The sequence below is a fragment of the Gymnoscopelus microlampas genome (genome assembly GCF_963454915.1).
Source record: "Gymnoscopelus microlampas genome assembly, chromosome: 20".
Classification (NCBI taxonomy): Eukaryota; Metazoa; Chordata; class Actinopteri; order Myctophiformes; family Myctophidae; genus Gymnoscopelus; species Gymnoscopelus microlampas.
Window position 1 is genome coordinate 35,132,197 of NC_139957.1, and position 25,207 is coordinate 35,157,403.

Genomic DNA, 25,207 nt, shown 5'->3' on the forward strand with positions numbered 1-25,207 from the left:
ACACACACACACACACACACACACACACACACACACACACACACACACACACACACACAAAGAGGCGTATCTCATTTCCAGGAGGCAGCAGGCATTGCAAAGGGAGGGGAGGAAGGAAGGGAGGGAGGGCAAGAGATAGTGAGCATTAGAGAGAGAGAGAGAGAGAGAGAGAGAGAGAGAGAGAGAGAGAGAGAGAGAGAGGGAGAGAGGATGAGCAGAGAGCTGAAGCCGGCAAGACAGTGAGCCAGCACAAGAGAGAGAGAGAGAGAGAGAGACAGACAGAGACAGAGCTCAGCTACATAACAGCAGGTCCAGTAGGCGGTGGGGAAACCGACAGCAGGAGAACAGAGACAGACTCAGAAACAGTGCAGAGGAGAGAGAGCAGAGAGGAGGCACGAATCTGCCGTTGCGAGTGACTGTGTGTGTCTTTGTCGTGTGTGTGTGTGGTGTGTGTGTGTTTTCCACGGTTCTCCTGAGGCCGTGGCATCAGACATGGCGTCGGAGCCCGGCGCCCCTCCGTCCACGGTGACGTTCCAGGCGGCGGAGGAGCCGCCGCACCGCAAGCTGGGCAAGCTGACGGTCAAGTACAACCGCAAGGATCTGCAGCGGAGGCTGGACATCGAGGAGTGGATCGACGGGCAGCTGCACCTGCTCTTCGACTGCGAGGTAGGAGCAGTGGGGAGGGCACACACACACACACACACACACACACACACACACACACACACACACACACACACACACACACACACACACACACAATCATGTGTACACACACATGACACACAAACAAGATGCACACAAATAATGGCAGGTGTGGGAGGAGAGGAGAGGAGAGGGGAGGGAGGAGGTGCTGAGGGGGTGACTGTGGGGGTCCATCCATCATGCATGTGGGGTGGGGGGCTCCGCTTTGCTGCTGTGATATTTTGACACAGATATAGCTCTCTACGGGAAGGTTTGCTATTAAACTTAATAATGAACCATTAACCATGGTGTTGATAAGATACGCACACTTATTAGATATTACATGTTATTACATGTTATTACATATTGCTTTCTGTGTAATGAATCGACTTGGAGCCCACGACAAAATGCATCTTGCAGGACAATAACGATGATCTTATCTTAAATCTTATATCTGATCTTTCTGGCTTAAAGGAGGTAAGAACCCCAGTAATTCATGTAAGAGGAAGTTGGAAATTGTTTTAACAACTTAAACCATACAGTATATACTTAGTTGACTGCATGGGGCGGGGGGGCAGAGCTCTGTACTAGGTCTGCTAGTATTTCTCACAACACCAAATCTCTTGGCCAAAAATAGCCAATCTACAAGCTCACAACGCATCACAACACAACGCGTTGTGAGCTTCTAGATTGGCTATTTTTGCTTATTTCATGAGCTTCATTCCAGTAACGTCTTTTGCCTTCTCTCCACCCCCTGGAAATATATGCAAATATCCCTGTGGGTAGAATAAATTGCGTTACCACAAACAGGGACACTTGGATTACAGAAGCAGATCCAAACTCCTTTCCCGCTGCCTCCTCCTCCTCCTTCTCTCATCTGGTTTACTGCTGTTGCTGCTACTACGCTGAAATTACCCACGGGGATCAATAAAGGTTTATCTTATCTTGCCCCAGAAACAAACAATTATGTCACGCTTGCATTCTGTATTCAAACCTTTATCTACACATCAATCCTCCTCACATATGCACAGTATTGAAACCGGTTATGTCTTATTAGCTATAAGCATGGTGATATGTAAGGGGTGTGTGTGTGTGTGTGTGTGTGTGTGTGTGTGTGTGTGTGTGTGTGTGTGTGTGTGTGTGTGTGTGTGTGTGTGTGTGTGTGTGTGTGTGTGTGTGTGTGTGTGTGTGTGTGTGTGTGTGTGTGTGTGTGTGTGTGTGTGCACGCTGAACAGATATTCCCACAGGGGATCTAGCATTAATATCGAGTTAGGATCAATGCTTTATAGACAAAACAATAGCAAAAACACTAGAGATGATTTGTATTGTGATGATGTCTGTCTTAACCACTTATGCCCTATATACTTTGTTGTACAACAAATAGTGAAAATAGCTTGTATGTATTGTATGTCTTGCTGATGAATTGAGTACAATGGACCAATGGAAACAAGCCCTGTGGGGCTTTTTGTGTTATCCTTTTAGCATAGCTTTTCTGACTGTACTGTTAACAAACTGGTTAATAAAGTATTCAATCAATCAATCAATCCAAAAGCAGATCTACAAGCTCACAACACCTAGTGTGCTTAAAGCTATGATCTTGCACTTGTCAATTTCCGCCTATAATGATATGCCCACCCAAAATAGGGACACCAGGTTGAAAGGTTGTGTTCTCTCTGAGAAATATTTACCTGTATGTCTGACTGCAGTGCAGAGTGGATGAGCTCTTTAAGTATACAGCCTCTTGCAAATTGCCAGTAGACATACTTATCAACAGTGATAAGTTATATTATAGGCAAGGGATATAAACAAATAATAGCTTCTGGCATGTAAGAGAGATCCGGTTAATCAACACAGATAAATGAATCAGTGTTTTAACTCTGAGAGAGTACACTGAGAGTGTACATATGTAAGCACTTACTTTTATCCATTAGTAACTCTGAGAGTGTACAAATGCAAGCACTTCACTGGAGTGAAGTGGGGTCTGGCTGGGGGGTCCCCAGTAAAATAAGGAACACTTTAACCATATACGTCCTATTTCGAAAATAGCAAAAATGTGTGATCTGCAAGTTCACAATACGTCGCAACGCAACACGCTCTGCTATTTTATTATTTTTGACATTTCACCAGATAGAAGGTAATCTAATGAGAGACTATGACTATCTACTCAGATCATAGGTTTATTTCTCCCCACCTACAGTATACAGTTGTAGAATTCTGTACTTAATCTAATCTTAAGATTTGCTCCTTGGCACCAAGTCCTTTTGAGGGTCGTTGACATGCAAATGTTTGAGAAGCACTGTGGTAGAGGATTGACTAACTATAGTTGTGGTAGATGAGATGTTTGCACTAGGGGTGCAACAGTCAAACCAATTGATTTAATAAATTATAAAAAAGAATAGATATGTGATCATTAATGTAATAATTGCTTAGTAATCGATCCCTATTTGGGCATGTCATTAGGCGAAACTCGTCAAGAAAGAAATTAAAAATAGTGAAAATAGCCGATCTACAAGCTCACAGTGTGTCGCATTGCGACACGTTGTGCGCTTGTGGATCGGTTATTTTCATTATTTTCGCTTGACACATCGATTCATTGATATATAATGTCTTAAAAAAACATAATATAAACCCCGCTTCTCAATTATTCGATTAATCTGAAAAGTAACTGATGGAATAATCGCTAAGAAAATAATCAATAGTCACAGGCCTAGTTTGCGGTGTGGGAGGAGACGTGTTCTGTCCATGTGCTGCGGCCAGGGTGATGAATTTTGCATGGACTCAGGGGAAGGTTACTCTGCTGCTTCTCCGAGTCTTCCGCGTGGAAGCATTTACAGTCAGTCCCCAGTGTCACCGCCTGAATTATTTAGCTGCATCTCTAATTCATACCTGCCTTGGGATGGTGTGGCAGCCCTCCTTTGCAAAACTTCGCACCTTTTTTTTGGGGGGGGGGGGGACATCGAGCTGAATAATAAGAAGGTATCAGAATCAGAAATAGTTTGAAGTAGTCGATAAAGTTGACATAAGCAATGTCTATGCCTCCAAGTTAACAACATATAGTCCTGGTCATCTGTAGTAATGTGGAGTCGTTCAGTCAGTGAAGGGATTGACTCCACGTTCGCTTTTGTCTGCAACAAGGGTTCTCAAAGTGGGGTCCGGGGACCCCATGGGTCCTTGAGGGTGTTCCAGGAGGTCCCCAGTTAAATGATTGATAGTTGGGAATCTTACAGGTTTGTAACTCTGAGAGTGTACAAATGTAACCAAATGGACCCGTACTGAGGGTTTCCTGTATGATCTATAGGGTGGCACTCTTGTTGAATGCCATTTGAGCTATTGAACTGTCAAGTCTATTCAAATACATACAGTACTAAGCTGTATTGGTAGTATTCATATGGTTTGATTTTCAAAGGGAAAAGCTTTTATGGGTGGCTGGTTAAGCCAGCTTTTATGGCTGGCTTAACCCAATCTCATGACCCTACCCTTTGTTATTTGTGCTGTCCAGCGATGACAGTCAGAGTTAGTTTGAATCAAAATTCATAATCAAGTTTGCTGATGGTCAGTCTCCATCAGGACCACGAGGTGAGCCATCATGTTCCAGTCTGGGACAATTTCATAAAATAGTGGGGATGACTCATACTTGCAACTCAATGTCTCCAAGACAAAAGAAATGCTTATCGACTTTCACGAAACCCTCCTGTCATGGCACTGACTTTTGGCACAGTGGTGGAGACAGTAAACTAATATAGGTACTTGGGAACCATCCTGGATGACAAAATGGCTTTTGATGCCAGCTCCACCTGCAGAAAGGCCAATCAGAGACTGTTTCTCTTGAGAAAGTTGAGGGGTTTCATATTGACAGAGCTAGAGCTCTCCCGAAAAGGATTTCAGTCGTAACTATTACAATGATTTGTTGGTGTGGAAACCTCAGCATGGTTAACGAGAAATATGCTGGGAACGATTGTTAATCACAAATGATGCAGCGACAAAGACGGCAAGGATAGCGCTCAGCAAAACAAGATGCACCGGTGTGGATTCAAACCTGCGTTTGCACACACACTTACATCCTAAATATGTCATTGACTGGAGTCCTCCAGGGGTATATACAAGGTCCACACATTTTTCCCCTCTACATACCAAAACTCTTCACCGAAAGATCAAAGCAGATCTACAAGCACACGCCAGGGTTTATATGGTGAACAAAGTACTAATATGGACTCTTGGTGTTCTTATATTGTAGCTCACTGCGACCTTATATATCCCGTATATGCATTTACAGTATGTCTTTTACATTTACATTCTATTTTCATGATGTGTATTGGTTGTGTTGACTACTGTTGCAAACCAATTTATCCCACGGGGACGATAAAGACCAATCTAAGACCAATCGAATCTACTCCACCACCGCTGTCTCCATCCATATCCACTGTACTGACTTTAGTCAACACACATAACTTGTTAACTTATTGTTGAATATCCTGTGGATGCACTGTACCTTCCATCAGTGCTCCCAATTGCACTGTCTACTGCTCCATAGCAGTAGGCCTACTTGCTATGTTCATGCTTACACAACTGTCTCCATCCTGGACAACTCTGGACAATCCCTCCACCTCCTATATCATCACTGAATGTTATTACATACATGTTATTTGTCTCTTTAACTCATTACCCTGTCTTCAATGTTATGTATATATTGATCTGTTGACTTATGTGAAGAGCTGTTTACACTGCACACACAAGTCATATTCTTAGTGCATGCACCTGTATCTGGCAACATATGTTTCTGTTGTGATAATTCTTTAAAAGTGCTCTAAGTGATATGTTTATGCTCTATTGAAATATAGATTTTTAACTTTTTAACAAAAAACTTTGTTGTAACCAAAAGAATATCACTTGCAGCACCTTAAAGCAAATTTCATTAGTCCTTACACATACCAGGGGACCACGAGACTTCATCTCCATCATGCGCTGTAGTCCTTTCAAACGATACCATGCCTAACTGCACAAGGTTAATGAACTGTGATCTCTTTGTTATGGAATGTTTAGTTTGTAGACAGCTCCTGCCCCCTGACAGGAAAAAGGAAAGAGAAGATCTGATAAATTCTAATCTACACACGCCAGTGTCTTCTCACAACAGCCTGGTTTCCTGGACATGGGACCCTCTTAACCACTTAAAACCCATATACTTCGTTGACAGGGGGCCTTTTTTCCATCTACTCCAAATCTGTTCGCTGAAACTAGCTGATGTACAAGCCGTGCTTAACATTTCACTTCAATTGTTGTCCTTTTCAGGGGCTGCCCATTAATCCCACGGCCCATTATTCCTATGTCCCAATAGTCCGAAAAACGTTAGGTTAGTTAATCGTTATCATTAGGCTCAGGGTTAGTCCCTGCGACATACTAGCGTCATGTCCAGGGGGTGTTATTGTACATCATGGCTGGGGGATGTACCGCCTCACGCTACAGAAACAAGAGATAGGCTCCTGCCCTATGGGCCATATGGCTCGGGAATCATTGGTTTCCAAGGCCACTTACTTACTTAGTTATAATGTGCATAGTCGGACCAATGGGACATTGCATGGCACTGTATTTTCAAAGATCACCCACTCTGTGGCACAGTCAACATCAATAACATACACAACATTTTGGGATATGCTGCAGGGAAAACCAGCATGAATCGATGTGGTGGTAAACGCTGAACTAATTGAAACCATATGAACCTAAATGATCTTGAAGTTTTGCGACACTGAGCTAATGGTAATGAATGCGTTTCAAAGTCTAGTGAAGGGCGATCCTTCACTCCCTCGACAAAAATCCCACTGCTCATTAGACTGCTACTCACTTCCCTACTGCAGTTTAACTTTGTGTTCCTCTAAGAGGCACTTCGATATTCATGAATTCATAAATAAGTGCCGACATTCATTTTAGCACCAGTCTAATGCTCACAACTTCAGAAAGTGCTGTGGAGTCATTTTCAGCACCACAGCTCTATTAAGGTGCTGTTTGCCTTTGACAATGAAGGTAAGGCCTGATTTAATACTTCTTTGTACGATAGCCAAAATATCAGACCTACAAGTTCAGAACGCGTTGCGGATGCAACACGTTCTGAGCTTATAGGTTTGCTGTTTAGGCCAGTGACACCGTTGTATGACGGAGCATAAATTAGGTTCAACTCTTAGACCCTTTCCTTGCACCAAGTGATATGGAGCACTTTTAGAAGGTGGAGGAAGGGACACGTTGTGCCCCACTGTGACAAATGCACACATTCTGCAAAGCTCTCATTGATATTCAGTGGCGCTCTGCTGGACTCTGCAGTCATGGAACAGAGGGAACTGAAGCTACTTTCTACCTGCATCTGTGGTTTGCAGTAGATGTGCTAAACATCAGCTTCAGTCCTACTTCAAGCAGCTCAAAGGGCCACTAGCCTCCAGGGGTGCTCAAACTTTTCCATGCCAAAGACCCCAAACAGCTATACCCTCTGGCTGCACCAGTCCCCGCCCCTTATTGTGAATGGCTTAAAAAACTGATCTACAAGCCATGTGCCATTTTCTTTGCAATTTCTTGCCAAAAATCGAGACACCAGGTTGAAAATGGTTAAACTGACATAATAATGTTATTGAATTTGAATTGAAATAATTTCTGTGACCTAGACCAGTGCAGTACAGCACTGCCAGGCAATTATGGTTTATTTTTAGGCAACAATTTAGCTTTATTTAGAACAGGAGAATCTTGCAATTACGTGGTTGACTCACGGTCCGCTCCACTACAACGGCGCACCCCAGCACAGAGCCCAGGCCCCACTTAGACAAAAATCATCGCACGGGCCACTGCCCAGCATTGTGCCATAAAGAGACAGTCCCTCCACAGCACAATCACCACGACTCCAAACTTGGCAGCATTCGTCAATTAAATTGTGGCAAAGAGGACTCTGTAGTCTGGCGGTAGATTTCTTCCACCACTCAGCACTCCCACATTGATTATCTCTCCGCTCATCCAGAAAGCCCAGAGTGTGAAGCCTGTCTTCCTCACCAGCCATTAAAACTCCCCAACTGGAAAATACGTCTCTGAAATGGCCAAATATGAGTGTGCACCTGCTGACTCCAGATATCTCACTGCTTATGGTTCCGAAGCCCCACCAGTCAGCAATCATCATGTCCTCTGAAAATGCTGAGGATGTGAGCTTCATATACCAGTTGATTAGACTTCATATTTATACAGCTGCAGACTTACTGTCACTGTTCCAAACTTTGCAAATGGTTCTCAATTATGTTTTTGGATCCTAGCTGCCATTGCTGCATGATAACGGTAAATCTGTATGGTTGAGTATGTTAATACGATATAACATATAACTAGCACAGCTGCAGTGGTTGGAGGTGGTCTCCCACTGAGAAAGATAGAGTAGATGTTTTGGTCTTCCACCCACACAGAAGGTTTGGGTTTGAATCCCGGGTGTTGCAGTTATAATTACTTCTCTCGATCGGGAGAGTACATAAAACCTACGGATGAACCCTAGACTAGAGTCCATATTCTGGGTCAAACCTTCGGCCTGAAACGCATGACGTTGTGAGTGCTTGTAGATCGGCTATTTTCAGTGATAATATTTGGTGTAGAGGGGAAAAGGAGGGGGCCAAGTATAGAGCCCTGGGGACCTTGGCCAACTAAATATATATGTATATATATATTAAATATACGGGAAATATGTCATTTTAGAGTTTAGCTATATATATATATATATATATATAATAACATTATATAATAAAGTTATTCAGAAAACTCTTAGAATTTAGAACAGTGGTTTTGAACAGTGGTTCCCAAAATAACCACAATCTACAAGCTCAAACTGTGTCACTTTGTGCCATGCAAGCTTGTACATCTGCTATTTTAGAACATTTTTGAAAAATTTAGAATTTCGACACAAATCTTCTCTTCTGGGGGTCCCTTGCACAAAACCTTTCAGATGGGGGGTGCGCGGCCTACACATCATTTTGGGGGTCCATGGCACGAAAAAGTTTGAGAACTACTGGTTTTAGGCATTTGTAGAATCGGCCTCAGGTCTTAATGCGTTAAGTGGTTAATATTATAATTTGAGCTCAAGTTCAACTTGGATTGGATCAATTTAGAGAAGAATACTGATCTGTGATCAGTAGTCAGGTTCACGTTATGAAACTTCACGAGACAACATAAACTCTAATGGTTGAACTGTAAATGTCAGCTGGTTAAGTCATCCATGAAATCAGACGGTGGCAAAATGAGAAGCAAAACCTCCTGCCTGATAAGTAATAATGACACTTTTAATTTGTACAGCTGCATTACATCATTTCCTGGTGTGTACACACAGTAAAATCCTGAGGGTTAACCACAAAAACAAATATTATTCCGCCTATGATGACATGCTCAAAATTGGGATGCCAGGGTTAAAGTGGTTAACTTAAGGATGTTGCTGTGTCGGTCATGTGAGTGCATACAGAATCTATGTCTCATGACTGCCTCTTTGTCTTTTTCTGTCTGTCCATTTCAGGAGGAAGAGATGCCAGAGTTAGAGATCGATATAGACGAGCTGCTGGAACTGTCTGATGAGGAGCAGAGGACCAGACTGCAGGTGAGCGTGTACTGCTTGAACAGTTGACAACACACACATTTCAGAGAGGCCGTCTGGTAATCAGAAGGTTCCCCCCCACGGGTCCGCCCAGATAACGTGTCAAAGTGGCCCTGAGCAAGACACTTCACCCCAAATTGCTGAACCCTAGCATCCCTATTCTGCAGCTAACGTTCAGCGGAAATTGCCGATCTACAAGCTCTCAACATCGCAAAACGCATCACTAGACTCTGTGTTTTGTTTACAGTGTATCCCACTTTAAATGCAAGGTTAGAATTCCCTGACGTTTCCATTATCAAATTCCAAAATTCAGACTGCGGTAGATAAGTCACCAACATCGAATCTACCACAATAGGATGAGATATAATTTTCATTGTTTTATGATTAACCATTTATCATTTTGAATGAAATTCTAAACCTTGTTATATCTAAAACTTGTTTTTTCTTTTTACAAAACATGAGAAAAAGCCAGTGTTCCATAAATTCCATGACACATGGGGAAGCCCGTCTTCCAAACGCCCTCACTTCTCACTTGATATTCCACCCTGTTCTGGGCCACATTCCAGAAAGCTGTCGGAAAAAAAGAATTACAAGCACTTCAAAATACGACCTTGTTCATATTGCACACATAAACCTGGGTATATATCTAACTTAGTGGGGTAATAGCTTTACAAACCCCTGACCCAAGACGAAACCCTTGTGCAATGTTTACCATGAAAGAGCAATGTCCACGTTGTGACTCAGTCTAATATTTGTTTCTTCTCTTCAATAGGAGTTGTTGCAGGAATGTTGCAAGCCAAAAGAGGTGAGACTCTAAAGAGAATTCCATTGCTTACAAGAAACCACAGCTTGCAGATCAGCCACACACCTGACAGAGATCAAACGATCGACAAAAGATACTCCAACATTGGTCTATTTCTCTGCAGTCATCACTTGTTCTGTTGCAGTACCCAGTCAGTAAAGTGTATAACATGTCGAGATGCTGCCTTCAAATATACTATATACAGTATCTAACAGTGGGCGGGTGGGTGAACAGTGGGCGTCACAAACGTAACATCCAGATTTGATTGGCCAGTGGGCGTCACAAACGTAACATCTGGATTTGATTGGCCAGTGGGTATCACCACATAACATCCAGATTGATTGGCCACAGGGCGTCACAAATGTAACATCCGGATTTGAATGGCCAAGCTTCACGTGATGTAGTGCTCTGATCAGCGCTACTAGATTTTCAGGCCGCTGGTAACAGAAAGAAAAAAACGGCGCAGACGCACTCCATTTTTTTATGGACACTGTTTTCCATTTTCTCCCCTGTTCCTTTAGGATTTTATCAACAGCCTGGTGTACAGGATCAAGGGTCTACGTAAAATGTCAGGGCCTTTGAAGAAATAATGAAGGGTCAAAACAAGAAGTGAGACAATGTGAATCCTCTGCTCTCCCAACGTCCCATTATTCCCCATGTCCATGTGGTTTACATGTCAGTGGGATGTCCCATGCATAAATATTCCCTATGTCCATGTGGTTTACATGTCAGTAGGATGTCCCATGCATAACTATTCCCTATGTCCATGTGGTTTACATGTCGGTGTGGGACCCTCTCTCCTGCACACATGGGTCAGACTCAGTATCGGTATAATACAGAAAAACATTTCATTAGGAATGTTTTCTTTTTTATTTAACTTTTATTTATGGACAGTTATAGCTTTTTGACTCCCCTCAACATAGACATAGTGGACCTGTGATAAAGACGTACAGTACTGTATTGACTATTACTCAGATGGACTGTTTTTTTTTGTGCAAGACTGTACATTTTTTGGTTGCCTATGTATGTACATAAATATTTTTTTGTTCTTTTAACAGTGTTGTATGTCAAAATAAAAGAGAACATTTTCAAGACAAGTCTGTGGATTAATAATCAAATGCATTATATCCGATTGCATACAGTACAGTACATATAGGCCACAAAGTGAATGGTAATTGATATACACAGACGCACGCACACACGCACAAAACCATTGGCCTGGAAGAGATAAAGCCATCACCCTAATGTCCTGCTACCAGAAGGTACAGTAACTACAACTGCATGACTTTCATATATCATATCGTTGCTGTCGGGCAGAAACCTTGGATCTTTTCATAAATGAATGCCCCATTTTATATATTGTCATATGACAGTGTCACGCAAAAGTAGCAGATCTACAAGCTCTGTTTTCCCACAGGAATAAAGGTTTATCTTATCTTATCTAATTCACACTTGCAGTCTTTAGCTTAGCATTTATGTGCAGTGTATTACAGTATTGAAACAGCTATGTCCTAGTAGTTATAAGCATAAGCAATAACATTAGCGGTGATTTGTACACTTTGACGTTTGACAAATAGCGGCCATAGCACATCTACATGCTCACTGTGCGTCGCAAAGCAACAGGAGCTTATATATCTGCTATTTTTGCTACTTTTGAAACGTTTTTTAAAATGTTTGCCTATAATGACCTGCCCAAATTAGGGACACACGGTTGAAAGTGGTTAAGTCTGTCTGTGGGTTTTACAAATATTTAACAATGAAATTATTAAAAAAGAGCTTGTGACAAAATAATAACCACATTGGATCCACTGAAACACAGGTTTTCTATTCCATGTCTGGAAAAGTAATGGTTTTGGACATACAAGGTTTCTGCCCCACAGTGACGGTATCAGACTATATGCCATTTGGCATATTAAACCCAACATATGCTGTACTGTAGGTAAGGCTTCTAACGTTCATTTTTCAAAGACTGATTAACAGGATGGAAGTGCTGGTACGACCGGGGCTAAATACAATGAAATCAAGGCCAGGGAGATGCCCCCTTTAAGTATGCATCCATTACCTCCCATCCATTTCCTGTGTGTGGTTAGTGTACGACATGACCAGGCTAGGCAAACACAGTAACAACCTCCATCTGGGTCCAAATGGAGCAAACCCCTGGAGGAGGCCGTAATTACGGTCTCGCCTCCGTTTGCCAGACAGTAATGCACGTTGATGACACTGCACTCTGGCCCTTTTCCCTGTCACTCACACACACACACACACACACACACACACACACACACGACCGGTTGGCTGAGGGAGCCATTATACTAATTTACCGGTTCTCCACCATCTTTTCCCCCATGTGGAATACTGCCAAGAGACGCACACCCTAGACCTACAAGGATACTAGATCAAACAAAGATTCATCATGTAGGAAAAATGTTATCCAAACAGGTAGCTCCCGTTTTCAAAGATTTATTATAAAGGTGAGTGACGTTTTGACGGCCACAGGAACAAGACTTGGTGTCTGAGGAAGAGACTTGGTGCTCGAAATGTCATTACCTGGTTTTATTTTTCCTACATGGTACTGCCAACCAGTGACATTCTCCTATAATAATAGCAAGTGATTAAAGAAAAGAATGGAGAACAAATAAAAACAAACCAACCTGTGGCCGTCATATCAGAGAATGTCACTTAAGACGAGGCTTACAAGCTTCCCATCTTAAATTGATATTACACCCTGGGACAGGAGAGGCAACAGTAATGTCATAGTCTCAGCCATCCAGAGATTACAACGGAGACCGCCGCTGTCTGCCAAGAGAAGACAAAAGCCCTCTGTAATCATTTTAGACCGCGGCTGCTGCGGTTCCCCAGGCAGGGTCTGACAGCAATCTGGGACGACACATCATCCCAGATGAGCTTGTGACAGGTGTGTGTGTGTGTGTGTGTGTGTGTCACAGTGACGAATACATACTGTGAAAAATGGAAGCCACAACTAATCAAAGAAGTGCCTTTGTTGTCCATGTGAAGTAGGACAAATGACACACGCAAAAAAATAACAGCCTTATTTAGTCAGGTTAGCCACTTATAAGCCCTATATACTTCGTCGTATGATGGATTGTTAAGATAGCCGATCTACCAGCTCACAACGCATTGCAAATGTTGCAAGCTTTTATTCTTTCTTTCTTTTTTTTGCCTAAAATGACACGGCCAAAATAGGGACGCCAGGTTGGAAATGGTTAAATCAGCTCAAATCTACAGTAGCAATACATTACTGCTAAAATTCCTGTTCTGCACCCACCACGAGTTGAACATACAGTAATGTAGTGGCTCTTACTGCATTACAGAAAAGAATGGGACCTGTATTTGATATTACACTATACATTACATTATCAGCACCGTTAACTATTATTTACCCTCACATACTTTATGTACATTATTTGACCACTGGAATAGATACGTGCATTACAGCGTTACTGACCTCAGGCAGTTCCACATTCTCTGCTAGTTAATATTACAGCTGGTTCCTCATCTGCTAACTGCACAAAGCAGTCCTTACCATTCCTGGAATGCACACACAAATGCAAACTTTTCAACTGCTCTTCTAGACAGATTACACTGGATTAGCAACTATGATTACACATTCTGCATTGTTTTAAATAATAAATAAATCAGAGCTGTTACCTCCACATATAGATTCCAGCTAAGGCTAAAACATAAATCTATTGGCGCCTCTTGGCAAGATGCTAGTGATCCACAACTCTTCCTAGTTCAACTCTTATGTCTTCTTCTTCTTCTTCTTTGGTGCAGTGTAGCTGACGGTGCGATGTTCCTTCCTCTCATATTTATCATGGCCTTCGCTGCGTGGGGGAGGAGAATGAGAGTGTTGATTGGTCATTCATCACACTAAATCCTTTATCTTTACGATGATTCATCATACATTATCTATTTGATAATAGGGCTGGCACGATCATGAACTTTTACTCAACGATTAATTGTCATACATATAATAGCAATTAATGATTTAATTGTGTCTGTGGCGTTGGACTTTGGAACATATAAATAAAAACTGATATTTCTGTTTGCCTTTTAGGCTTTGTCAACCAAAATTGGAACCAGGCAGATATGACAATAACTGACAATGACCGGTACCAATAATCCAAATAAATAGTCCATATTTCATAATTGTATACCTTCAAAATAAAAATACAAATAGTGGCAATAACCGGCTTGTAGACCTGCCATTTCCGCAATTTTTTAAAACGTTTGAAAATGTATGAATATTTTTCAACGATTTTGACAATTATGATGCATATGCAAAACAGGTGATTATGTCGTAATTGTGACAGGCCTATTTCTGATAATTCATCACACTAAATACTTTATCTGTGTTCTACTTAGCAGCATGATAGCCTCACAGGATGTATCTGGGACATGGTATTCATGCCAAATCATACCGTAGGCAACTCCCTTTAGGCATCAAAGCATTGTCTGACTTCCATGCAAGGAGGAAGTCATAACATTGGTTTGGTGGGCTCATAAAATAACTTGTGATGAGTATTTATCTTCATTTTGTGTTTATTACCTTGTGTTATCCACATTTTCTAGTCTAAATGAATCACATTTAGGTTAATCAAACAATATAAAACATTATCAACAGATGAATAGATATGGGAAAATAACCAATAGCTGGTGCCCTAGCTCAGGGGTCTTCAAGGCTTTTCAGTCCAAGGACCTCTTAGCTGAGAGAGATGAAGCAGGACCCCCACTACATATTGTATATTATTGTGTTGCAGATTAAACTTTTTCATTGATTTTGTAGAAAGCTTCGTAGACTTGTTTGACAGCACTGCCATGTTGGATTCATGGGTATTTTAAGACATTTAACCACTTAACCCTTCAACACTTAGTAAACTTAACCTTTCACTCTGTACTTGGTCTGCTCTTTTTTTCCTCTGCAAGGCGTTGTGAGCTTGTGGAACGGCTAATGTTCCCCTCAGAATAGGGATGCTAGAATTCAAGTGGTTAATGTAAAAAAAGAATAACTCTGAGCACCCCCTAGGGGTCCCGGACCCCCTGTTGAAGACCCCTGCACTAGCTTATTATCATAAGATGTATGTGGTGGCGGTGGTGGTACCTGAAGCAGCGGCTGCAGAACAGATCTCCATCACAGGTGTGACAGCGGAGCGTGGCGTCATGGTTACAGATGCAGCACCAGGGGAGTTCCTCCTCGTCACTGTCTGGTGACTCGACTCTAGACGCCGCCGGACGAGTCGCTTGGGCCAGAGCTGGCGGCACCTTGGCAACATACCAGACACACAGAAAGGATTGTCTAGGTAGGACAGTGGTTCTCAAACTTTTTCACGTCAAGGACCACCAAAATGTTATGTATTTGGGTGCGGACTCAAAGCTGCGAACTCAAAGCTGTTTTGACTGTACTTGTACTGTTTTTTTTTACATTTCTACCACAAAAAAAAAACTTTCTTTTTTTTCTATGGGAATAACAAAAAGATGGAAATTGCACGAAAACGAATTTCACCCACTTTTTTTTTTACTTCTGTAAACCTGTGATGTGACAATAAAGCATATTCTGATTCAGTGTTTTAATACCTTTTTCTCTGAAGCCTCTTTTGTTTCTCTGTTCCTTGGACCGCTGTGCTCCAAACGTATGTTGTAGCCACTGGCCTCGTCCAGTGCAGCTTCTTCATCGAGCTACAACCAAAATAACACGAGTGGAGTTTCAGTATGGCTTTTCGTTACCAATTTATTTGGAATAATATTGGCAAAGTAGCAGCCCCTGGTGGGTGACCTAAGCAATGTCAATTCATTCACCACGGTTCTCCAGTTCAGACCAGATGACGTCCTGTCTACCCATTAGCAGACGTGAATCAAATTAAGTGTGATGTACGATATGAACTCTGAAACAGGTTTATCATGCATGAGTAATGATCAAAGCCTCTATTGCATCTACTGTTCCAGACCTGTTTTAATACTCTCTTCACAGCCTCTTCCTCTGTCTCCTCCTCACTGTCGGGGTGCCGCAGGTCTTCCATAGTAACTAAAAGACAAGAAAATATTCTCTGACTAACAGCAACACTGGTGTGTGGTCAAGACATTGACACATTTACAGTGGACTTTCGTGAGAGGAAAGTAACCGTTCTCTCATATTTGTGTAGACTTTCTGTTGTTCAAGTATATAAGACTAGAGTATATCAAAGAAAAAAGACAAATTAAGTAGCATAGCAACTGCTCTGCACACACAGAAAGGTCATGCTGCATAAGGAACTGTAAATTAAGTGTGAAGAGTTACGTTAAGGCTGCGTATGGAAGTGTAAGTTAAGTATTGAGAGTTAAGTTTAGCTAAAGCTGTGTAAGTATTAAAGTGGCACTATGTAACTTTCTTTTAAATATAACTTATCCAATTGGGGTGGTTGTATTTTGTCTCCCTGCTCTTCTATTGAGACATTTAGATTGTGTCAAAGGTCATGTCTCACCTGGACACTCTGACACAAATTGAATTTTGACCTGATGGTCAAGAATCAATTTATCCCCTGAGCAAGCAGGCAGGCTCTATTAGCGCAATGGTAAAACATGTCAGCACTTGTGCAGGAAACCGTGTTCAAATCCAGGGTAGAAGAGGAAAGTTACATAGCGCAGCTTTAAGAGTTAAGTTAGGGCTGTGTAAGGAACAGTACCTGGCAACAGAGCATGTTTTATACAAGTACTGTAGTTGCAACAGTGCAATGCTTAATCAAACTAGCAGAGTAACACAGAGATGAATTGAAAGTCAACGAGCAGGAAGTAGTGCACACAAAGATAACATGTTGCTGTACCCTTGTCCGGATCCTGTCCCTTGAGCGTGGCGATTCTCTTTGCCATCTGCAGGACGTGGTCCTGGGAGCAGCTCTCCTGCTTCAGCTCCTTCATGGCTTCCTCCAGCAGTCGGATCTTCTCGGCTTCCATCCCCCCCGGCCCGTCCAGCCCTGCCTCCAGGTTCTCCTCTGACCTGCCCTCCTCCCCTTTGTTCAGGTTGTTCATGGGGCCATCCACACCTGTGAAGGGTTAACAGTATAGGTTAGAGCAGTGGTACTATAAAAACTGGTCAAACCTTGATCAAATTGTCAAATAATATAAGAAAAAGGCAAACAGTTTGAAAATAGCCGATCTACGAGCTTGTAGATCTGCTATTTTCACAATATCTATCTATTGAGGCATCGAAATCGAAATCCTCAACCCCTACATTCCAAGTGCTTATCAGGGTGGGGGGTCCCCAGTTCAAATATGATTATGTCATTGTGTCAGGTCAATGTCATTGTCAAATATTTGCAAAAACTTTCAAAACAATAATGAAAATAGCCGATCTACAAGCTTGATCGGCTATTTTGGCTGTTTTTGAAATAGGGCATAAGTGGTTTAAGAAACGCTTCAACCTTATTACCATGTATTTATTTATTTATTTAAGTGTCTACAATTTCCACAATACTTGCCAATGATCGCTGTATGACTGTAGTAGGTACGGCTGTCAACAAATGTTCGAAATTTGATTGATTATATAACCAAATTGTGAAAAACAACGACAACGACAGATGTTCGATTGTGAAAATTAATATTCGATTGTTAAAGAAAAGAGAAAAAAGAAAGCAGCAGTATAGCGGCTGTCTGCTCGGCAGGTTCTACACTGAATGCACTGCAAGATGGACAGCAGTCACACACAAACGTCACTTTCATTGACTGAAATTGAAACGTCAAGCTTAAACGAGGGAATAATTCAACACCAGCCTTGAGGTAATGATAGCAGAGAGTTCACAACCCAACTCGGCCGCAGAGAAAGTCATTTGCTCTCCAAGCAATCTATCCAACAAGCCCCGTTTTGAAATACTTCAGATTTGGGTCAGTGACTTCTTTACCTGGTTTTATAATTATTTCCCGTTTCATCTCAAGGAAAGGATCATTTGTAATGTGTGTGAGTAGATTGTTTTAAACACATGTTTATGTTGAAATACGTAGTTAATTGATTGATTGATGTCTTTATTGATCATGAAAATAAAATCATATGTCACATATGTGACATATGATTTATGTTATGTCGGTCATTGTATTCATTTGCGCTCTTACGGACCTAATGCGCTAACAATAGATATTCAAATTGTATCAGATGGGATGGACTCTAAATGACATGTCCAAATCAGAAGGGAAAAGATTGCAAAATAGCAACTCACAACCTTGAGGGTTTTCTTCTTGGTTATCTATAGCAACTTCCTCTGTCATCTGAGTTATCAGGGCATTGGCTCGTTCTGTCTGGGTCCTGGTATCTGGGGGCTGATGCACCTGCACACGACAACACGCATGTCATGTCATGTCAGGCTTTATTCAGGCTGCAGGCAAATCCCACTTGTTTCTCAAATATGATCTTTAGGACTGACTGATAAAACCAATCTGATTCCAATCTGGATAGGCTGCCAGTCTGAACACACTGTAGCCATGGCCATAGAGACATTGAAGAACAGTGACAATCAGTTAATTACAGTGTTTAGCCCTTCACGACCGGGAGCGCATCTGTGTCATTTTAGATTTCTTTGGCTATTCAAAAATAGCAGATATGCAAGCTCATAGCGCGGCACCGAGTGCCGCTATGAGCTTGTAGATCTGCTATTTTCTTTTAAACAAATCGTGAAAATGTGTGCAAATCTTTGAATATATATATATATATATATATATATATATATATATATATATATATATATATATATATACATTTTTAACTCAAATATTTGCTTCTGGGGGTTCCTGGCATGCGGACAAATACATATCATTTTGGGGGTCCTTGACATGAAACAAGTTTGAGAACCACTGATATTATAGCGACATATGTAAAAAAAAAAAAAAAAAAAAGAACTTTGAATCTAGAAGACATTTGTAGAACCGCCCCAGAAGCAAAGATTTGAGTTAAAATGCTCACTTTAAAAATATATATATTCAAAGATTTGCACACATTTTCACGAATTTTCTAAAAATAGCAGATCTACAAGCTCATAGCGCGGCACTCTGTGCCGCGCTATGAGCTTGTAGATCTTCTATTTTTGAATAGCCAAAGAAATCTAAAGAATGACACACAGATGCGTTCCCGGTCTTAATGGGTTAAGAGAGGCCTTTAACAACGGAGTAACAGGACGGGGACTTGGCTCACTGGTGGGGCAGCTTGAGAAGGCGGAGCTCTGCCCTGCAGGGCAGCCAGACGGTCCTCCATCTCTCGCTCAGAAGGCACTGGCTGGCTGGGAACCTTCAGAGCAGCAAGACGAGCTTCTATCTCTCTCTCGGATGGGATGGACTCTGTGTGACGAGTCGAAATCAGAAGGGAAAAGGTTGCAAATAAATAAACAAATGTTTTTAATGTTAACACAGAACGATGATGGCATATTGTGGATGAGATTCGTGTTACTTGGTTGCAGTGGTGTAAAGTAACTACGAAAATGTGTTTAAGTACTGTACAATTGTATAATTTTGAGTTATTTTTTACTTTACTTGAGTACCGGGGTTTACAATTTTCAGTACTTTTACTTCTACACCACATCTCAGAGGTAAATATTGTACTTTTACTCCACAACAATTATTTGAAAACTTTAGTTACTAGTTACTTTGCAGATCTAGCTTATTATTACAAAACATACATTACCCACTTCAGCCCTATATACATTTCAGCCATTTGAAAATAGCCGATTTAAGATTTTTATACATTTTATGAATTTGAAAACTTGTGAAACATTCTGCAATCTGCATAATGAGTACTTTCTACTTTTGGTACTTTACGTACATTTTGATACCAAGCCTTTTGTACTTATACTCAAGTGAATTTTGATTACCGTACTTTTACTTGTAACAGAGTATTTCTACATTGCAGTATTGATACTTTTACTTAAGTAAAAAAAAAAAAGAGTACTTTTTCCACCACTGCTTGGTTGAGTGTCTTCTTTCAGCCTCTGAAGCCTCATGGCGATGTCCTGGTCTTCTTTACTTAGGCCTTTGGTCGGCACGGGGCCCGCTTGGGCATTTCTACAACTCCCCTGGGCAAGGGGCTGTATCGTCTGCCCTTTAGCCTCAAGTGCAGCAACCCGTCTGGTAAACAAAGGGCAGCATAACAATTATTTAACCCATTAAGACCTGAAGCCGATTCTACAAATGTCTTCTAAATTCCAACAGTTTTCTGAAAAACGTATGTTTCTATAAGCAGTGGTTCTCAAATGTTTTCATGCCAAGGACCACCCAAAATGATATGTATTTGGCCGCCAACCCCCATCTCAAAATATTTTGTTCCAGGGACCCCCAGAAGCAAAGATTTGAGTTATAAATGTTCGCTTTAAAATAATATATATATATTCAAAGATTTGCACGCATTTTCACAAGCTTGTGGCGCGGCACTCTGTGCCGCGCTACGAGCTTGTATATCTGCTATTCTTTAATAGCCAAAGTGTAAAATAAGATAAGATAATACATATAAAGATAAACTGTTATTCTTTTCCTGGAGGTGTCATAGCAGCAACAGCAGTAAGAATGAAGGAGAGGTACGGGTAAGATTAAAGGGGCATGTACCCCAGAAGTGTTTTAAAGTGAAATACCCCTTTAACCCATTTAGACCGGGAAAGAATCTGTCATTTTAAGATTTCTTTGGCTATTCAAAAATAGCAGAAATACAAGCTCATAGCACGGCACTCGTGCTATGAGCTTGTAGATCTGCTATTTATTGAAGAATCGTGAACATTTGTGCAAATCTTTGAATATATTTTTTGTAGAGCACATTTGTAAAATATTTAGTTCCACCCCCCCCCCCCCCCCCAGAAGCAAGTTACATTTAGTTTTAGTTACAAATATATATTAAAAGATTTGCACACATTTTCACGATTTCTCCAAAAATAGCAGATCTACAAGCTCATAGTGTGGCACTCGGTGCTGCGCTATGAGCTTGTATATCTGCTATTTTTGAATAGCCCAAAGTGTAAATTAATGCTGTTTCGCTCAAATCTAAAAATGACACAGTTCCAGGTCTTAATGGGTTAAACATTGCAGGTTCATTGTATACCTGGTATCCTACAGTTTCGATGTACAGATTGATATTTCGATAGTATATTGTTAGACTGATGCTTAGGTTCCTGGTTGACCTTGGATCCTAGCTTCTCTGCATTCTATGTATGTGATTGCCTTGCTTATTGTGAGTTGCTGTAGTCTGGATAAGAGCGTCTAAATGCCTGAATTGCAATAAATACTTAAAGTGTCAACATTTGTCGATTCATACTGACTTTTTGTAGTTTTCTGGAGGAGACCATCTGCCAGCATCGTCTGTAGTTTTCCTACTGACAATAAAGAAATCAACATAAAACACTATGCTGTTGTGATGGTATATTAAATGGGAAGAGATATGACACAAAAATATGATCTACCTGGTGAGATTTCCATGGCACTGCTTGCAGACCTTCTGCTGGGTGTTGTTACAGCGAGGAACCACAGCAGTGAAGTTCACACATCCGGAGCAGAATGACCGGCCGCAGTTTTTACAGCCCACCTGCCACAAGAATCACACATCAACCCTATGAATTTCATCCTGTCTTTTTATTCCATTTAATAACAAATACCCCGAGAAAGTACTAAAGGGGACTGAATTGTTGTTATTATTATTTATATTATTATTATTATTATTATATCTTTTCACATAGCTTTTGTTTGATTGAATACTTTATTAACAGTTAGTTTGCAAAATAGTACAGAGGTACAATTTTACAATAATGCTAAAAGGATAACACAAAATGTCCTAAGGGCTTGTTTCCAATGTGTATGTATTCAATCCATCGAGACATTTAAAGATGTGCAGTAACATACAAGAAAATCATCAACACGTCTAGCAGCAATAAACGTATAAAGGTAAGGAAAAACAAGGGGGGGGGGTCATTTCAGGTGTTATGCTTTTTTTATTGCGGTTTTGAAGGAGGATAAGGAGTCACACTTGTTGATGGCTGTTGGTAGGGCATTCCACATTTTGTGGTGGCATAACAGTAGAATGAATTCAACCCCATGTTTGAGCCGAATCTGGGTTGAATGAGATCAGTGGAGCTCCCTCTGGTGTTGTGTTTGTATCTCACGTTTTTGAAGTAGTTTCACAGGTACATGGGTGTCTTTGTGGTGTAGTGTATCTTGAAGACCAGGCCCATTGCAAGTTGCTGTACTCTGTCCTCTACCCTGAGCCATCCCACCCTAGCATAATGAGCAGGGGTTAGGTGAGTTCTAGGTATGAGCCTAAATAAATGAATTGCACTTCTTGGGATATATAAAGTAATCTGAATATGAATTGTAAAGTTATATTTCTTCCAGCACAGCTGCCGGTAACCATGGTAACCACTTTCCAAAGAAAATGCATAAAGTAAGAGTTGGAAAACATAGGGAAAACAAAAGCATATACTGATTTAACTCTTCCACTGTGACTTGTTTATAGAAACCGTTAATCTAAATGTCCTCCAAAACATCACATTCATGTTGATTTATATCGTTATTTTGCAGAGAACCAACATTCTGAGTATCTCAGCAGTGAAAGACCTTCCCTGGGGTGTAACATTTGCATCGAAAGGATTGTCAATTATGTATAAGTCAATCTCAGTGTTTTACCATGATGTGAATGGTTATATTTCAAGTCACCCGTGACACACGATGCACAGTTAAAATGACTGATTGATTGAATACTTAATTAAAGGACGACTTCACCACTTTTCAACATATCATAGGTCCTCACTAATGCTCATGATAAAATGATACAATTTTTTTTTCTACTTGGTCTGTGTCTCATAGGAGGGCTGTGGACAGTCCAGAAACCCATCTACCAGTGACATCATCGTTAGGCAGGATTTTTTTTCCAAAACGATTTTTAAAAAATTATTCAGATTTTTATTAAGGCGAGAACAATGGGATCTATTATTGCATTGCAACTTTCCAGGAATACAAAGCCTGCAGTTTCTATTAGCTTGGATTCCCCATCGATGATGTCACTGGTAGATGGGTTTCTGAACTGTCTACAGCCCTCCTCTGAGACACAGACTGATTAGATTTTTTTTTTACCATTTTATCATGAGCATTAGTGAGGACCTATTATATGAAGATATGTTGAAAAGTGGTGAAGTCGTCCTTTAACAGTTTGTCCAAAAAAAACAAAAAAGCACAGAGGTGCAGTTCCATACAAAAGGATGCTAAAAGGATTAAACCCAAGAAAACACTATGGCTTGTTTCCATTTGGGTCCTGCCTGTGCATTGAATTAATCGAAACCTTAACATCGACACAATAATATGCAAAAACATCATATAAACCATTGGTTCTCAAAGTGGTGTCCGAGGGCCCCCAGGGGTCCTTGGGGGGGGGGGGTTCCAGGGGGTCCCCAGCAAAATGTGTTAATATAGCATCACAATAATTTTAACCTTTTATACTTTGGCTATTCAAAAATAGCAGATATACAAGCTCATAGCGCGGCACCGAGTGCCGCGCTATGAGCTTGTAGATCTGCTATTTTTTGAAAAATTGTGTGTTTTTTTTTTTGTGCAAATCTTTGAATATATATATTTTTAAAGCCAACATTTGTAACTCAAATCTTTGCTTATGAGGGTCCCTGGAACAACATATTTTTGAGATGGGGGTCCACGGCCAAATACATATCATTTTGGGGGTCCTTGACATGAAAAAGTTTGAGAACCACTGCCATACAAAAGGATGCTAAAAGGATTAAACCCAAGAAAACACTATGGCTTGTTTCCATATGGGTCCTATGCCTGTGCATTGAATTAATCCCGAAACCTTTAAAGACAGACAATAATATGCAAAAACATCATATAAACGAGTAGTAATCAATAATAAATGTCTGACAAAATGTCTAAATCAGGGGTCTTCAACGTTTTCAGGCCAAGGGCCCCCTAGCTGAGAGAGAGATGAAGCAGGGACCCCCTCCCCTCTATATTGTATAAAATTGTGTTTCAGATTCAACTTTTTTTGTTTACTTGGTCTGCTCTTTTTCCCCCTCTACACCTATACCTCTTTGCCAAAAATAGCAGATCTACAAGCCCACAACGCCTCGCAACGCGAGGCGTTGTGGGCTTGTATCTGCGATTTTTTTTGTTTGTTCTGAGTTCCGATTTCTGAGTTCTCCTCAGAAAAGGGATGGTAGGTTTCAATTGGTTAAGGTAAAAAAGAAAAATCATATCACATAAAGATTTGGCGGACCCCCTGTAGTAACTCTGAGGACCCCCTACGGGTCCCGGACCCCTGTTGAAGACCCCTGGTCTACATGTATGCAAAGTCATTCGAGCTAATCGTTGATGTAATCAGAGCCCAATCTGACCTCTTTCCTGAAGAGAGTGAACTTTGATGCACAGCTGTAACAGCGGTTATCCATGGGTTCACCTAGTAATTGTTTTTAAAAAAATGTAATACAAAGATTTTACTGTCGTGCGTATAATCAGGAAAAATCACTTAAAACGAAAGCGCTAATATTTAATATTCTTTTCGTAAGGTGAATTACACACACTCACACACTCACACGCCTAAATCAAAACAGGAAGCGTTCCGGAAGTGGTGTTGTTGAGAGTGTTGCCAGCTTTGCGGGAGAAACAAGCAACCTAACCTCGCGTCACCAGTCTTTCCACCTCGGAGGAAATACAAGCAACAAGCCCAAAAGAAGCACTTTAGTTTAAACCAGGGGTCTTCAACAGGGGGTCCTCCTCAGAGATACAATAGGGGGTCCGCCAAATCTTTGTGTGATTTGATTTAGTTTTTTTTACATTAACCACTTGAACCCTCGAATTTTCTTTTCTGAGGGGATTATTTTTGGCAAAGAGGCTGTAGGTGTTGAGGGAAAAAAGAGCAGACTAAGTAAAACAAAAACTGAATCTTTAACACAATTTTATACAATATAGAGTAGGGGGTCCCTGCTTCATCTCTCTCTCAGCTAGGGGGTCCTTGGCCTGAAAACGTTGAAGACCCCTGGTTTAAACCATTATTATCACCTATTTGTAAATAGCCAACCTACAAGCTCTGCCATTATCAAAAAGTCTTGAAATAAAATGTGGAATATTTGGAAGATTTATTTTTAAACATTCTAACAACACAAATACTCCATGGCACA

The 25,207-nt window shown here is 41.0% G+C and overlaps 2 protein-coding genes across 3 annotated transcripts; one reads left to right on the top strand and one right to left on the bottom strand.

Annotated features, from left to right (window-relative positions):
* Positions 1 to 270: 270 nt before the first annotated feature.
* Positions 271 to 10,713, top strand: ppp1r14d (protein phosphatase 1 regulatory inhibitor subunit 14D). Its single transcript, XM_084045614.1, has 4 exons — positions 271 to 666; positions 9,197 to 9,277; positions 10,047 to 10,079; positions 10,598 to 10,713. The coding sequence occupies exons 1-4, from the start codon at positions 493 to 495 to the stop codon at positions 10,664 to 10,666; spliced, it is 357 nt and encodes a 118-aa protein (XP_083901740.1). The 5' UTR covers positions 271 to 492; the 3' UTR covers positions 10,667 to 10,713.
* Positions 10,713 to 24,617, bottom strand: zfyve19 (zinc finger, FYVE domain containing 19). Of its 2 annotated transcripts, XR_014599886.1 has the most exons (12): positions 24,425 to 24,617; positions 21,494 to 21,615; positions 21,353 to 21,406; positions 19,999 to 20,174; positions 19,249 to 19,391; positions 18,284 to 18,389; positions 16,895 to 17,113; positions 16,043 to 16,119; positions 15,672 to 15,773; positions 15,199 to 15,359; positions 13,746 to 13,921; positions 10,713 to 13,625 (listed from the first exon to the last, which is right to left on the bottom strand). XR_014599886.1 is itself a non-coding variant. In XM_084045612.1 (11 exons), the coding sequence occupies exons 1-11, from the start codon at positions 24,476 to 24,478 to the stop codon at positions 13,840 to 13,842; spliced, it is 1,296 nt and encodes a 431-aa protein (XP_083901738.1). In that variant the 5' UTR covers positions 24,479 to 24,617; the 3' UTR covers positions 10,713 to 13,839. The 2 variants fall into 2 exon arrangements, 1 of the variants encoding a protein (XP_083901738.1); XM_084045612.1 differs by having other exon boundaries at positions 10,713 to 13,921.
* Between the last annotated feature and the right edge of the window lie 590 nt (positions 24,618 to 25,207).